Here is a 13,089-nt window from a genome sequence, read left to right as displayed (position 1 = left end):
TTGATGCACGTATAGGCTTTCATGTGGTACTTGAGTAATGTTCCCTAATGTTAATTCATTTACTTATTTTTCTATTTCTTTCGCTATTTCCTGTAAGTTCTTTTTACATATGTCAGATTTAATCATTTGTAGAATCTTAGTAAGCTGGTTTGTAGGTTTATTTGTAAGGTAATACTTATTTGTACTGTACAAATATGTCATTTTTTTGACATGCATTTTACTACTAAATGTCACCGCTGCAGTCTCTTCCCTGTGCCCCGCCCCATCTACTTCCTGTTGCCATCTTCCGGCTTCGATTGCATTACCCAGCATTCACAGTATTTTTGCCCTTGCGGTCCTTCCTCTGGCGGCTAACTGTCGGGTCGCTGTTCTCTCTATTCTAGAGACTTCTCTGTGGACATTCAAACCCTCATATTTGGCACGCCAATATACCTTTCCTTCACTGTCGCCACCTTCGCTGCCCCCAGAACTGACTTCTCCTCTCAGTTCTTCATAGCACGTGATCCTTGCCTCATCTCGTCAACTTCAACTTCCTTGCTGTCAATGGACCTCAGAGGCCATATTTAATGCGCGTCACAGACTCTTGACGTTTGACATCTCTCGCTTTCGAACACTGGTCTTCACCACAGTCTAGAGGAGTAGTCAGTTGCTATGGCTGAGCAGCAACCAAGCAGCCCGAAGGTAATACCTGAGGAAGAGGAGAGAAATGGGGACTGGACAACGAAGTTCTCATCGCTGGGCTCTGGGGCGGCGGGCCAGGGAGACGGGCCGGTGGTGGCTAAGCTGCAGAAGCGCCAGGCGGCGCGGCGCTCACTGGTTCACTACCTGAAACTCCGCGAGATGGGCGCGTGGGACCTCGCCAAGGTGCGCGGCTTCGAGGGCGACATGCAGGGCTATGTGGCGCAGCGGCTGCCCGAGATGCTGCGCGAACGCCAGCTGTTTCTAGGCACCTTGAACAAGGTGTATGCATCCCAGTGGCTGAATACCAGGCAGGTAGTGTGTGGAACCAAGTGCAACACACTTTTCGTGGTGGATGTGCATACGGGCCACATCAAGCACCTCCCACTCCTTCGAGACATGGCCCCCTATGTGGCCTGGGCCCAGCCCACCCGTGGGATTCATGCCATAGAGCTGAATCCTTCTGGCACGCTTCTGGCCACCGGGGGTAAAAACTCCAGCAGCCTTGCAGTCTACCAGCTTCCTAGTCTCAAACCCTTCTGCTTGGGTGACCGCGAAGGCCACACAGACTGGATCTCAGCTATTGCCTGGGTGACTGACACCGTGGCTGTGAGTGGATCCCGAGATGGCACTGTGGCACTCTGGCGAATAAACTCTGATATGTTCACGGGCAGCATTACTTGGCACAATGATAGGGAGCTTCTAATGTATGGTCACATCCGTCCTATCTTTGTGGAGGCTATCCCTACAACTTCCAACACCATGGATAATCAGAAAGTGCGAGCCCTTGCTTTTAGTGCCAAGAACCAAGAATTGGGAGCATTGTCCCTGGATGGTTACATTCACCTGTGGAAAACCGAGAACCATCTGTCAAGGCTGCAGTCTGTGCGGCTGCCACACTGCCGAGAGAACTTGTGCCTGACCTACAGTGATGAGTTCTCCCTGTATGTTGTGGGCTCCCAGTCTCACATCTCCTTTTTGGATCCACGACAACCACAGCAAAATATCCAATCCATGTGCTCCCATGAGCGCAGCCTGGGTGTACATTCGCTTAGTACCTGCCAGCATATTGTTACTGTCGGCACTGGACAAGGTTCTCTGCTGTTTTGTGATATTCGTGCCCAGAAATTCCTAGAGGAGAAGTCTTCACCTGATACAGATGCCATTCCCAGTCCTACAGGAAAGAAGTTGAAACTCTCCTGTAGCCGAGGCTGGCTTATCCATGATGACCTCTGGGTAAACTCCTACATTGGTATGCAGGAATTTCCAAATGCAGTCTACACCCACTGCTACAACTGGCCAGAGCTGAAGCTTTTTGTGGCTGGGGGTCCACTCCACTCTGACCTCTATGGAAACTATGTAGGCCTCTGGAGCTAAAGATGACTGCCTCTTTTTCAAGGTACAAATAACTTAAATTTCATTTTACCTTAACTTCTTCATATTTCATTGGGATTTTTAACAGTGGCTCTTTTGTCTTCCAGGTGCAGTTGACTTAACCTAACCAGAGTATTTCTAAGCAGACAAAGAAATGGTCTCTCCAAAATTAGTTTCAAGATTTTTCTACTCCAACAATCAGTTCAAGAGGAGACCCACTCGATTTGCAGTTATATAGTTCTGTACATTTTCTTTGTTTCATCTTATCAATATAAAGACAGTACTATTTTAGTTATTTTCCATGCCTACTATATGGTATAATAACACTTTCAAATAAAGTTTGAAATCTGTAATGAAACAGCAGTAGTTTTCCACCATTGTGATCATAGTGTATATTGTTTGCATGTTGTCAGCATTGCAATGCGTTTTTTGTATCTTATTCTTTGGAAACAAGTCTCATATACTTCGCATGTTGTCAGTGTTAAATGCTCGTTTTTTCTAAAGAAAGCTGTTCTAGAATTTTGCACTTCTATTAGGTAAATGGAGGAGAATGGAAAAGTAATAGACCAACTTGATCATCAATAGGCGAAGATGAAGACTGTTTATTGAGTAACGAGGAAGGGGGAACAGACATTCATTGTGCCCAAGACTTAACAAGGAAGCAGAAAATAGAAAATGGGCTATGATCTCTTGGGACACTGTGGACAAACCTTATAAATATGAATGTTTGTTGTTTAAGAAACTTGCACACAATTTCAGTGTCATCAACCAAAGCAGGATTTCTAACATCCCAAGCTAACTCCACTTAATATAAAATTATTTTATGAATTTTGAAACTTTATACATCTTTAGGCATAAATATATTGTTTTAAAGTAATGATATGTAAAATAAAGTACACCATACATTTTTTTTCAGAAAGAAAGCTAAAGACTATAAACACATTGGGTATTTTGAAGCAAAGAACATTGGAATTCAGATGAATGCCCATAGCTCAATGTTATGAAAGAGTGCTGTGTTTATATGTAAGCATACTGAAGGTGAGAAATGCCATTGGTGCTTCACTAAAATTTGACAGGGTAGCTTAGTGATGTTGGTCCACAACTATATTTATAGCTTCTCAGGAATCTGTCATCTGAAGCCAGCAGGAAAGTTTGTGAAACCTTTATCTTAAATAAAATTGCAAAAAAGCCTGAAGGTGGAGATCTCCTTAAAGGGGTAGAGTACTAACCTTCAGCCCAAAAGTTCAGGGGTAGCATAAAGACCCTGAATTCAAGCCCCAAAACAACTACAAAAAATTTCCACGTTATATTGGCCTAGGATTGATACTGTGCCATGATTCCCTTGCCTTAAATATTTTGCCCTCTTGCTTCTTCAGTATCCAAACAACATGCATAAAATTTAGTATCCAAACAACATGCATAATATTTAGTAACAAGTTTGATAACGAAATGTGTTGAGTAACTTATTGATTCCAAATATCAGATTATATCTATAAAAGGTTATAGGCATTATAAATATGGTTCATTATTTGAAATTAGATTATCTTGTTAAATTTCAGTAAAATGTATTTCTGTACACAAATGAGTTTGCATCTCCCTTATAAATACCATGAGGGCAGAGAATGTGTATGATTTTCATTTCTCCACAGTTACACAATCCAAGGAAATTGATATTTTTTGAAACACATTTTTGTTGTAAATTAATTCTATTTTATGGAAGTTTGGTAATTTAAAGTAAATAAACTAGTCTTTGCTATTGAATAATATAAAATTATAGTCTGTGTTTCTCTTGTTTTTCATAAAATTTCCTTAATTTTTGGATCAAGTCATGTTAATTTATCCATCCAAAAACATAAAGAGCAATAAAGACAAATACAAATTCTATATACCACTGGAAATCAATATTCTGTATCCCTAGAGTGTCAGAATCCTGCTGCTACACCCAGTGATTGGTCAAGGCGGAATCTCTGAAACTTCTATGTCTAATCTAGATATTTATTAACAATACATAGATACATACATATGTTTATGTATGCATATAAAGTTTGATGATTCAATTCACAAAATCTATATTGCTTGCTCCCTTCCTCCTTCCCTTCCTTCCTTGCTTTCATTTTCCTTTTTCTTTCTTTTTTTTTTTTTTTTGGTTTGGTCCTGGGATGTAAACTCAGGGCCTGTACAGTGTTTCTGAGCTTCTCTGCTCACCAGCACCTAGCAGAAATACTGCTATTTCTTAACACCACCCATCCTCCTCCATTGTCCTCTTTTCTTATGGTATTATTTTTAGTTTGGTATTGGTTTTGGTGTTTTATTATTGTATTATTTTTAAAATTTTATTATGGTGTTATTTACGCTGTGTAAGGGGGGTGGGGAGAACTTATGTAATATTCATCTTTATTATAGTTTTCCTTTCTTCTAGTCCCACTGTTTGAAATGCAGGACCTGTGCTTTCTGTTTTCTTGGATATGGCTAATTCTCTGTCACTTGAGCAATAACTTTATTGCAACTTATGGCTCATAATTTGGAGATGTAGTTAGTCTAAAGGACTTCCTGCCCAATTTGACTTCCAACCTCCAATCTTGGGATCTCAGACTCCTGAATAGCTAGCATTACATGTGTAAACTACTGGGAGCTTATTCTGTTATAATTTTTTTAACTTAAGGGTGTAGTCACTAAACTGGGAGAGAGCAAGGGAAGAGGTATGATGTTTCTCAAAGAAATATACTCATTTTATTTTATTATACAGGTGATATACAGAGGGGTAACAATTCAATGAGAAAGGTAATGAATACATTTTTTTAGAGCAATATAATCCCCACCCTTGTTTTCTCCCACTTTCCTGCCAAGGACTCCCCTACCCAGCAAATTATAAAGCTCATTTGTCTAGTCTAGTGTCTTTGTCACACCATTTCTGTGATTTTCCTTCCCTTCCTCAAATCAGATAAACTTATATGCAAGACAAAGGGTACCTACATCAGAAACTGACACAGGGTGAATAAACCAGAGGAGACCAAGAACAAAAGAAAAAAATGTAACTGCAAAAAGTACATTTAAAAAAAGCTACAAAAACTTCTTATTTCCATATCATGGAGATCATTGAATTAGCATCAGATTTTGTGGTCATATGTACATAGCCATTGGGCTATTGGGAATCTTTACTTCCACTCGCCTTGGCATATACTAATTATTACAAATCAACAAAACCATAGAGCCTATGTTTTCTGTGGGGCTGGCTTCAATTAATATGATTTTTCCCCAGATCTTTCCATTGCCTTATGAATGGGGCAATGCCATTGTTTCTGATGGAAGCATAGACTTGCATTGTGACTATCTACCACATTTTCTTGGTATACCACATTTTCTACTGAGGACCATCTGGGTTAATTCTATATTTTAGCTACATTGGGATTACACCTCACCCCATTTAAAATGGCCTTATCAGGAACACAAATAACAGCAGATGGTGTCAAGGATATGGCCAAAAGACAAGACCACACTAAAGTTCAGGAAGCAATATTTACCATAGGTAAAATGTACTCTTTATCTGACTTAAGTAACTGTAACCTTATACAATAAAAATAAAAACATTGCATGGAAAAAATAAAACATCTACCAGAAAAATTTTAAACAGTATGCTTGCCAGGGGCTGGTAGCTCATGCCTGTAATCCTAGCTATTCAGGAGGCTGAGATCTGAGGATTGCAGTTGAATGCCACCTTAGGCACAAAAGTTCATGAGACTCTTACCTAGAACCATAAGTGGCGCTGTGGCTAAAGTGGTAGAACACTAGCAATGAGCTGAAGAACTCAGGGACAGTTCTGAGGCCTAGAGTTCAAGCCCCATAAAAGAAAGAAAAAAATATTTACTTAAAAATTTGAACTGTTACCTAAGAATTTCACCAAAGTATCTACTATGAATCTTCAAATATGTAGTGAAGAACAGTTATTGTGTTTTGGAATCATTGTAAGACACTTGGAAATAACATTTTAAGAAATAACACTTTCTGGCCGGGAGTTTGGCCTAGTGGTTAAAGTGCTTGCCTAGCATGCATGAAGACCCGGGTTCGATTCCTCGGTACCACATACATAGAAAAAAGCCAGAAGTGGTGCTGAGGCTCAAGTGGTAGAGCTCTAGCCTTGAGAAAGTCCAAGGACAGTGCTCAGGCCCTGAGCTCAAGCCCAGGACTGGCAAAAAAAAAAAGAAATAACACATTCTGTTCAGGGTAGGATTTGAAAGAAGAAATGGTAGATATGATCCTAGATAGATTTATTTTCTGATTTGGCTCCTAATGACAATGATCAGTCTTAAACATTATTGTATCTTTAAGCTTATATTTTTTAAGTTACTTTTTTGCCAGTCCTTGGGGATTGTTCTTGACCTTTTTCTTTTTTTGTTGTTCTCTTTTTTTTGTCAGTTGTGTGGCTTGGACTCTGGGCCTGGGTGCTGTTCCAGAGCTCTTCAACTCAAGGTTACTGCCCTACCCCTGGAGCTACAGCAGCACTTCCAGTTTTCCAGTGGTGAATTGGAGAGAAGAGTCTCACCGACTTTAGTGTCAGGGCTGGCTTTGAACCGAGATCCTCAGATCTCAGCCTCCTGAGGAGCTAGGATTACAGGCATGAGCCACTGCGCCCGATGTTCTTGAGGTTTTTCAAAGCTAGCAATATACCACTTGAGCCACAGCACCTCTTCTGGCTTTTTCTGTATTTGTGGTATGAAGAAATTGAACCGAAGGCTTTGTGCATACTAAGCAGTCACTCTACTATTAGGCCACACTCCCAGTCCCTAAGCTTATCTTTTTCTAAGACTACAAAACGAATTAGTTAATTCGTCATTCTTACTATTTAAGAGGCTAAGGTCTGGAGGACAAAAGGTCAAAGTCAGACCAGGCAGAAATACCTATGGGACTCCAATTCCAAATTATCACCATAAAAGCCAGGCTGATACATATGACCCTAATGTTAAAGCACCAATTTCTTGAACAAGTAATTTATGCCAGTGTAAGACCTTTCAGTTGAAGCGTTATTATCAGTAGAAAAGTAAAATAAAATTGCAAAGCTAAGTAACATATATATATATATATATATATATATATATCCCCTTCCTGGACTTGAACTCAGGGCCTGGATGCAGTCAGATGCAGTTTCTTAGCTTTTTTTTCACTCAAGGCTAATGCTCTACAACTTGAGCTACAATTCATTTTTAGCTTTTGTTTTAGTTTACTGGACATAAAAGTCTCATAGATTTTCCTACTAGGGCAGGCTTTAAATCACAATCCTCAGATCTCAAACTCCTGAGTAGCTAGGCTTACAGGCTTGAGCCATTGATGCCCAGCAATTACTTTTTTATTTATATTTTACAAATTTCTAGTTATCTAAAGTATTTTCTACCTCTGAGTCAAGTCTATAGAAGTAAAAACATTATTATAGACTGTGAAGTAAATTAGTAACAACATGCCTGATTTAGTAAGAAATCTAATTCATTTAAATATATAGGATAACATAACTTTAAGGAAAATTACCACCAGCTCCTGACAACATTAGTTGCTTATAACCACACATAAAAAAGTTGTATCTGTTAATTTCTATCAATCCATATATTGCCTAACCAAGCATATTACTAATTCAAATATTTATTTTTCCCCTTAATATTGGGAATTGGTTAATTTCCTGATTCTCTAAAAACTGAGAAGAATTTTAAAATGAGAATGGCCATTGACATAATCTGAGCTGAGTCATCTAGCCAAAATTTATTTGTTAGTGATGCTTAGTGGCTTGTACTATTATAATCTGAGCTGCCTGGAGGCTGAGCTGCTTGGGATGTATCAGAATAACTGGGGACAGCAGAGCCAATAAGTTCATTCAACTCCAAACAAAACAAAATAAAACAGAACTAAAAACTGGTCTTAATATTACTAGATGTCATTTCAACCATGCAGAAATTATAAACTGTAATATTGCCATACAAGCCAAACGGGGCAAAAAAAGGAAGCATCTTCTATCTAAAAAATAGTAATAGCAAAAAGGGCTGATATGGCTGTAGTAGAACTCCTGTTTTATAAGCATAAGGCCCTGAGTTCAAATTCAGTATTATTTTTAAACAATTCAAGCCAGGAGTTTGGACCAGTAGTAGAATGCTTGCCTAGCACTCACGAAGACCCAGGTTCGATTCCTCAGTACCACATATATAGAAAAGGCAGGAAGTAGTGATATGGCTGAAATAGTAGAGAGCTAGCATTGAGGACAGCCCAAGGACAGTGTTCAGGCCCTGAGTTCAAGCCCCGGGACTGGCAAAACAATTCATTTGTTAAATACACTCTAGCAATACCTACACATGCAATTTAATTCTCCAGAAGTTGATATGTATCTGTCTTTACTCAGCGTTGAATCAGTTGTCAAATAATTCTATTACTGGCTAATTTACAAGAATTAGAAAGCAGTTAACAAAGCCCTTCTGAATATATTAACAAAACCCTTCTAGATGTTTTACTAACAGGTCTCAAATGTCTGCAACTGTTAGATAATTCAACTACACTCAATATGTCACTATGGAGCTACACAGTTCTATAGATCAATCAAAACATGACATGCTAATACAGAGAAGCTGCAGAGATCATTGGTGTTTGCTTTAGGAATACCTTACTAGTTTATTTATTAATTTATTGATTCATCTTGCTAGTCCTAGGGCTTGAAATCAGGGCCTGAACTATATGTCTCTGTGCATTTGTTCTCAGGTCTTTAGCTCTATCACTTGATCTACAACTCCATTAGAAACTAATTATGTGTAAGGGTCCCATGGACCTTTCTGCCTAGGGCTGGCTTCAAACTGTGATCTTCAGATCTCATCTATGTGACTAGCTTGGATTGTAGGCCTCAGCCACCAGCACTCAGTCAAACCAGTGTTTTTAAAACTGTTCAAAAGAAGGCCAATTGTGTTGCCCACTTCTGGCCTCCTGCAAGCTGAGGCATACATGAAGTTAGAATTTACCATCTGTGAAAGATGTAGATGTAGTCATGAAATATAATTTGGATGCCATGGCTATATGTACCATGCTTATTTTTTACAGGCAAACAAGTATCTCTAATTAACAGTAAAACCATAGGGTTGGAGGAATTGCTCCAGTGGTACAGGACCAGACATGAGCAAGGAAACTAAACAAGTATGAGACTCTGAATTCAAGTCAGGTTTTTTTTCCAGTCCTGGCTTGAACTCAGAGCCTGTAAACTGTTCCTTGGCTTTCTCAAGGCTAGAGCTCTACCACTTTAGATAAAGCAACACTTCCACCATTTTTTCTATGTATGTGTTACTGAGGAATCAAACCCGGGTCTTTGAACATGCTAGGCAAGCACTCTACCACTAGACCAAACTCTCGGCTCCAAGTCATACTTTTGGCATATAAAAACGGGTCTGCTTAAAGCATCTATTCTATAATAGTCACATCTATATAGATATGTATTTAATTCAGTTATTTTCAGCCTGGACCACTGTGGAACTAATTGCAAATAATTTGAAGTGAAGATGTTGAAACCTCAACTTTAAAATACTGAGCAGAAATCCATTGTTTGAAACACCATTTTATTTGAATGTTTTCAAACTGATCTACTAACAAAGAGAGAAAGATTGCACCACTACCTCCCACCTACTGGAAAAAAAAAACCACTTTAGAGGTTGATAGTGCAACAGAAAGTAAAGACAACTGTGACAACTGTTTTATTGCTTATATAAAAACTGCAATATCAAACATTTGTATATTGTATAATTGTTCTCAGTAATCATACAAAACTATTTAAGAGTATAGGTATATAATAAGTTCAATGAGGAAAGTGAACAAAGAGCAATAAATTCTGAGGTGGATGGTAATGGGGATGAAAGAGGCAATGATTGAACTGTCTCTAACATAAAACATGAGTGAAGAAGGAAAACCAAACTGGCTTGAAAGAACATTGTGTCTAGAATATATAAGTACATACATTCAGTGATGTTGTAATTTGGTCTCATGACATTTTGAATGTTAATAGGATATCCAGTCAGGTATCTATCTAGTTGTCAGGTAAAATGTGGATCCAGCGTTCATAGGAATGTTTACAGTAAAAATACAGTACTGAGTCATCACTATAATGATGACACTTTAGAAATGAAGAGAATACTGTGTCACAGCAGATATGTATTTTGATTGATTTTACAAAAATTATCTAACTTTAACAGTTATAGGCAATGACATGCATGCTTAGAGAACAGTAGGCAATGAATAGCTTATGGATAGATGGCTAGATGGAAATGATGGCTTAGTGAGCATCTATTACTAATTACTGGTCAAGAGAAGCAATATTTTATCTTATTATTTGTTAATGATTGACTTTTAAATGTTCCTCATGCTATCATATTAATCCCTAAAAGGTAAAGGAAATTTATCATTTCTTGCTGTGTTTTACATGAAATAAGAGTTGGAAGTGTTTTTGTATCTTTTATAGAATATAGGGCAATCTACAGTGGGGCAAGAAGAAAGCTAAATATCAAGGATAACTTCCTTAAAAATGACTTGTTTTTCTGTTTTGGAGCTACAGTTCACTTAAGAACACACACAGATGATGTCAATGAGAATAATGACAGTATTTTCACCCTTTCTAATGCTGTTATTGTGCCACTCTTTGTTTCAACCTAAGGCATTAAAGTTTCATGTTGATTAAATTTTAACATCTAAATTGCCCTTTTATATTGCACACAAATGATAAATTTGAATGTTCTTGTCAAAGGCAGCAACTTTATAGTTTACTCTAGGTTCCCAGAAAATTTATCAAATAACATAACTCCACACCTCAGAAATAGCTTATATTTTTCCTGTCACATTGTTTTTCCATTTTATTTATTTATATTATAAAGGTGATGTGCAGATAATACATAAGTTAGAACAGAACATTTTTTTTTCTTTTTTTTTTGCCAGTCCTGGGCTTGAGCTCAGGGCCTGAGCACTGTCCTTGGACTTTCTCAAGGCTAGAGCTCTACCACTTGAGCCTCAGCACCACTTCTGGCTTTTTTCTATGTATGTGGTACCGAGGAATCGAACCCGGGTCTTCATGCATGCTAGGCAAACACTTTAACCTCTAGGCCAAACTCCCGGCCATTTTTTTTCTATATTCTTTTTTTTTTTTTTGCCAGTCCTGGGCTTGGGCTCAGGGCCTGAGCACTGTCCTTGGGTTTTCTCAAGGCTAGAGCTCTACCACTTGAGCCTCAGGAACAGAACATTTTTTTGAACACTGTTACCCCTTCACTTGCTCTCTCCCAGTTTTTCCCTCCCACCACACTTACAATTTGCACAGTTCATTTTCAACACAGTATTTGTTCACTTTTTCTCTCTTAATTTCTATGCTCCCTTTTATCCTCCCATAGACGGTTAAATGAACACACAAGACAAAAGGAACTCTTTTGGTCATCTTTGCTAGTATTTTCAAGTTATACTTGATAAGATGAAGTTGAGCTCACCTTTTACACAATACATATGTTCTTTCACATTTGCGTATAAAGTTCATCTTTGAGAATGGAATTATGCATTCCCACATGGACTTATTTTATAATTTCCAAAGTGTCATATTTATTAGAGATTGATTTCCAATTAACATATCTTTCTTCTATTTCTAGGACATAGACTTTAATGTAGCAATTAATGCTTTGTGATGAAATGGAAACCTCTATTTCAAAGGATACTAATGAACACCTTTGAAATGTAACCAATTAAGTTCTAATTCATTTATGTTGAAAACGGAATTTCATAAGATAGTATATCCTGCAATTTTATTCTTTTAGTGCATATTTATCAAAAATCAGAGAAATTTTAAAATAATTTCAAATATTCTTAAAGGAATTTTTTGGTTTTGCCCCTCTGGTTTTACTTTAGAAAAATTGCCCTAAACAAAAGATTTCGACTTATGGATACTTTCAGAGAATCATAAGTAGTTCTTTATTTTTTTCACTTTTTTAAATTTTATGAAACAGAGTATTTAAGTTCATTTTTAAAGAAGATGATTAAAGCATTAAGCTAGATTGAAGTGTGGCTCCAGAAATAGGAATGCAAAGATTTTCTTTATTGCTTCTCTTTAAAGATCAGACACTTTTTGTAATTTTACTGGGATTGTGGTAAAATGAATAAAACATAAAATGTATCAGCACTTTGTTAAGTACACAACCTCTACAATGTTGTAAAACTGAAGCATTATTCTCATCATGCAATATCTCTCTATTTTTCCTTGTCACCCATTCCCAGCAGCCCTGTAAAACACTATTTTTAAAAATTTTATTGTAATTAATAGAGGGGTTACATTATATTCACCAGATAGAAGGTGCATTAATTCACATACATTGATACCTTTCTCATGTCTTGGTCCCAATTTCCCTCCCCCCACGATGACCCCTCAACTTGTTTTCCCCCCTTCCCTAGCCAATTTCAAATAAACAAATACAAATATATCAAATATATCAGATAACAAAGTGAGATACTGTAACAATATAAGATAATCAAGGGAGAGCAAAAGAGATGAGAGATAACATAGTACATTAAGGACAACAATCATTCATTATATGGCTTTTGTTTCTATATCCTAGAGGTCCTTTCATTTAGCGTCATACTATATGGCCTTATGTATCAAGGTTTTTCTCTATTGCAAATCTCTGCTAGGAGAGCCCAAGGTTTCTACTGATTATGACAAATGAGGCAAACCATTGAGCTTATGTTCCTTTGAGTCTGGCTTACTTCACTTAATATAATTTTTTCTAAGTCTCTCTATTTTCTTACAATGGGGCAATGTTGTTCTTTCTGACAGCAACATAGAATTCCATTCTGTATAAATACCTCACCTTGTTGATCCACTCATCAACTGAGGGACATCTGGGTTGGTTCCATAGTGCTTCAATGAACATCGTTGTGCTAGTGGATTTAGTATGTCCTTGTTTCTGGACAATTGGGTAAATGCCTGGTAGTGGAATTGCTGGGTCATAGGGGAGCTCTATGTTTAGTCTTTTGAGGAACTGCCATATTGCTTTCCATAGT

The 13,089-nt window shown here is 37.7% G+C and overlaps 1 protein-coding gene across 1 annotated transcript; it reads left to right on the top strand.

The window, feature by feature from the left end:
- The first annotated feature begins 651 nt into the window (after window positions 1-651).
- LOC150041486 (DDB1- and CUL4-associated factor 12-like protein 2) lies at window positions 652-2,345 on the top strand. Its single transcript, XM_090327167.1, has 2 exons — window positions 652-2,077; window positions 2,160-2,345. Exon 1 carries the CDS (start codon window positions 652-654, stop codon window positions 2,053-2,055), a length of 1,404 nt encoding a protein of 467 aa, XP_090183293.1. The 3' UTR covers window positions 2,056-2,077; window positions 2,160-2,345.
- Window positions 2,346-13,089: the final 10,744 nt, after the last annotated feature.

Source organism: Megascapheus bottae, chromosome X, assembly GCF_031878675.1.
Source record: "Megascapheus bottae isolate mThoBot1 chromosome X, mThoBot2.hap1, whole genome shotgun sequence".
Classification (NCBI taxonomy): Eukaryota; Metazoa; Chordata; class Mammalia; order Rodentia; family Geomyidae; genus Megascapheus; species Megascapheus bottae.
Note: the sequence above shows the minus strand (reverse complement) of the source record. Positions and strands in the feature narration are given on the sequence as shown.

Excerpts from the sequence above, each read along its gene's own strand:
- LOC150041486 (XM_090327167.1), top strand. The coding sequence starts at position 652 with ATGGCTGAGCAGCAACCAAGCAGCCCGAAGGTAATACCTGAGGAAGAG.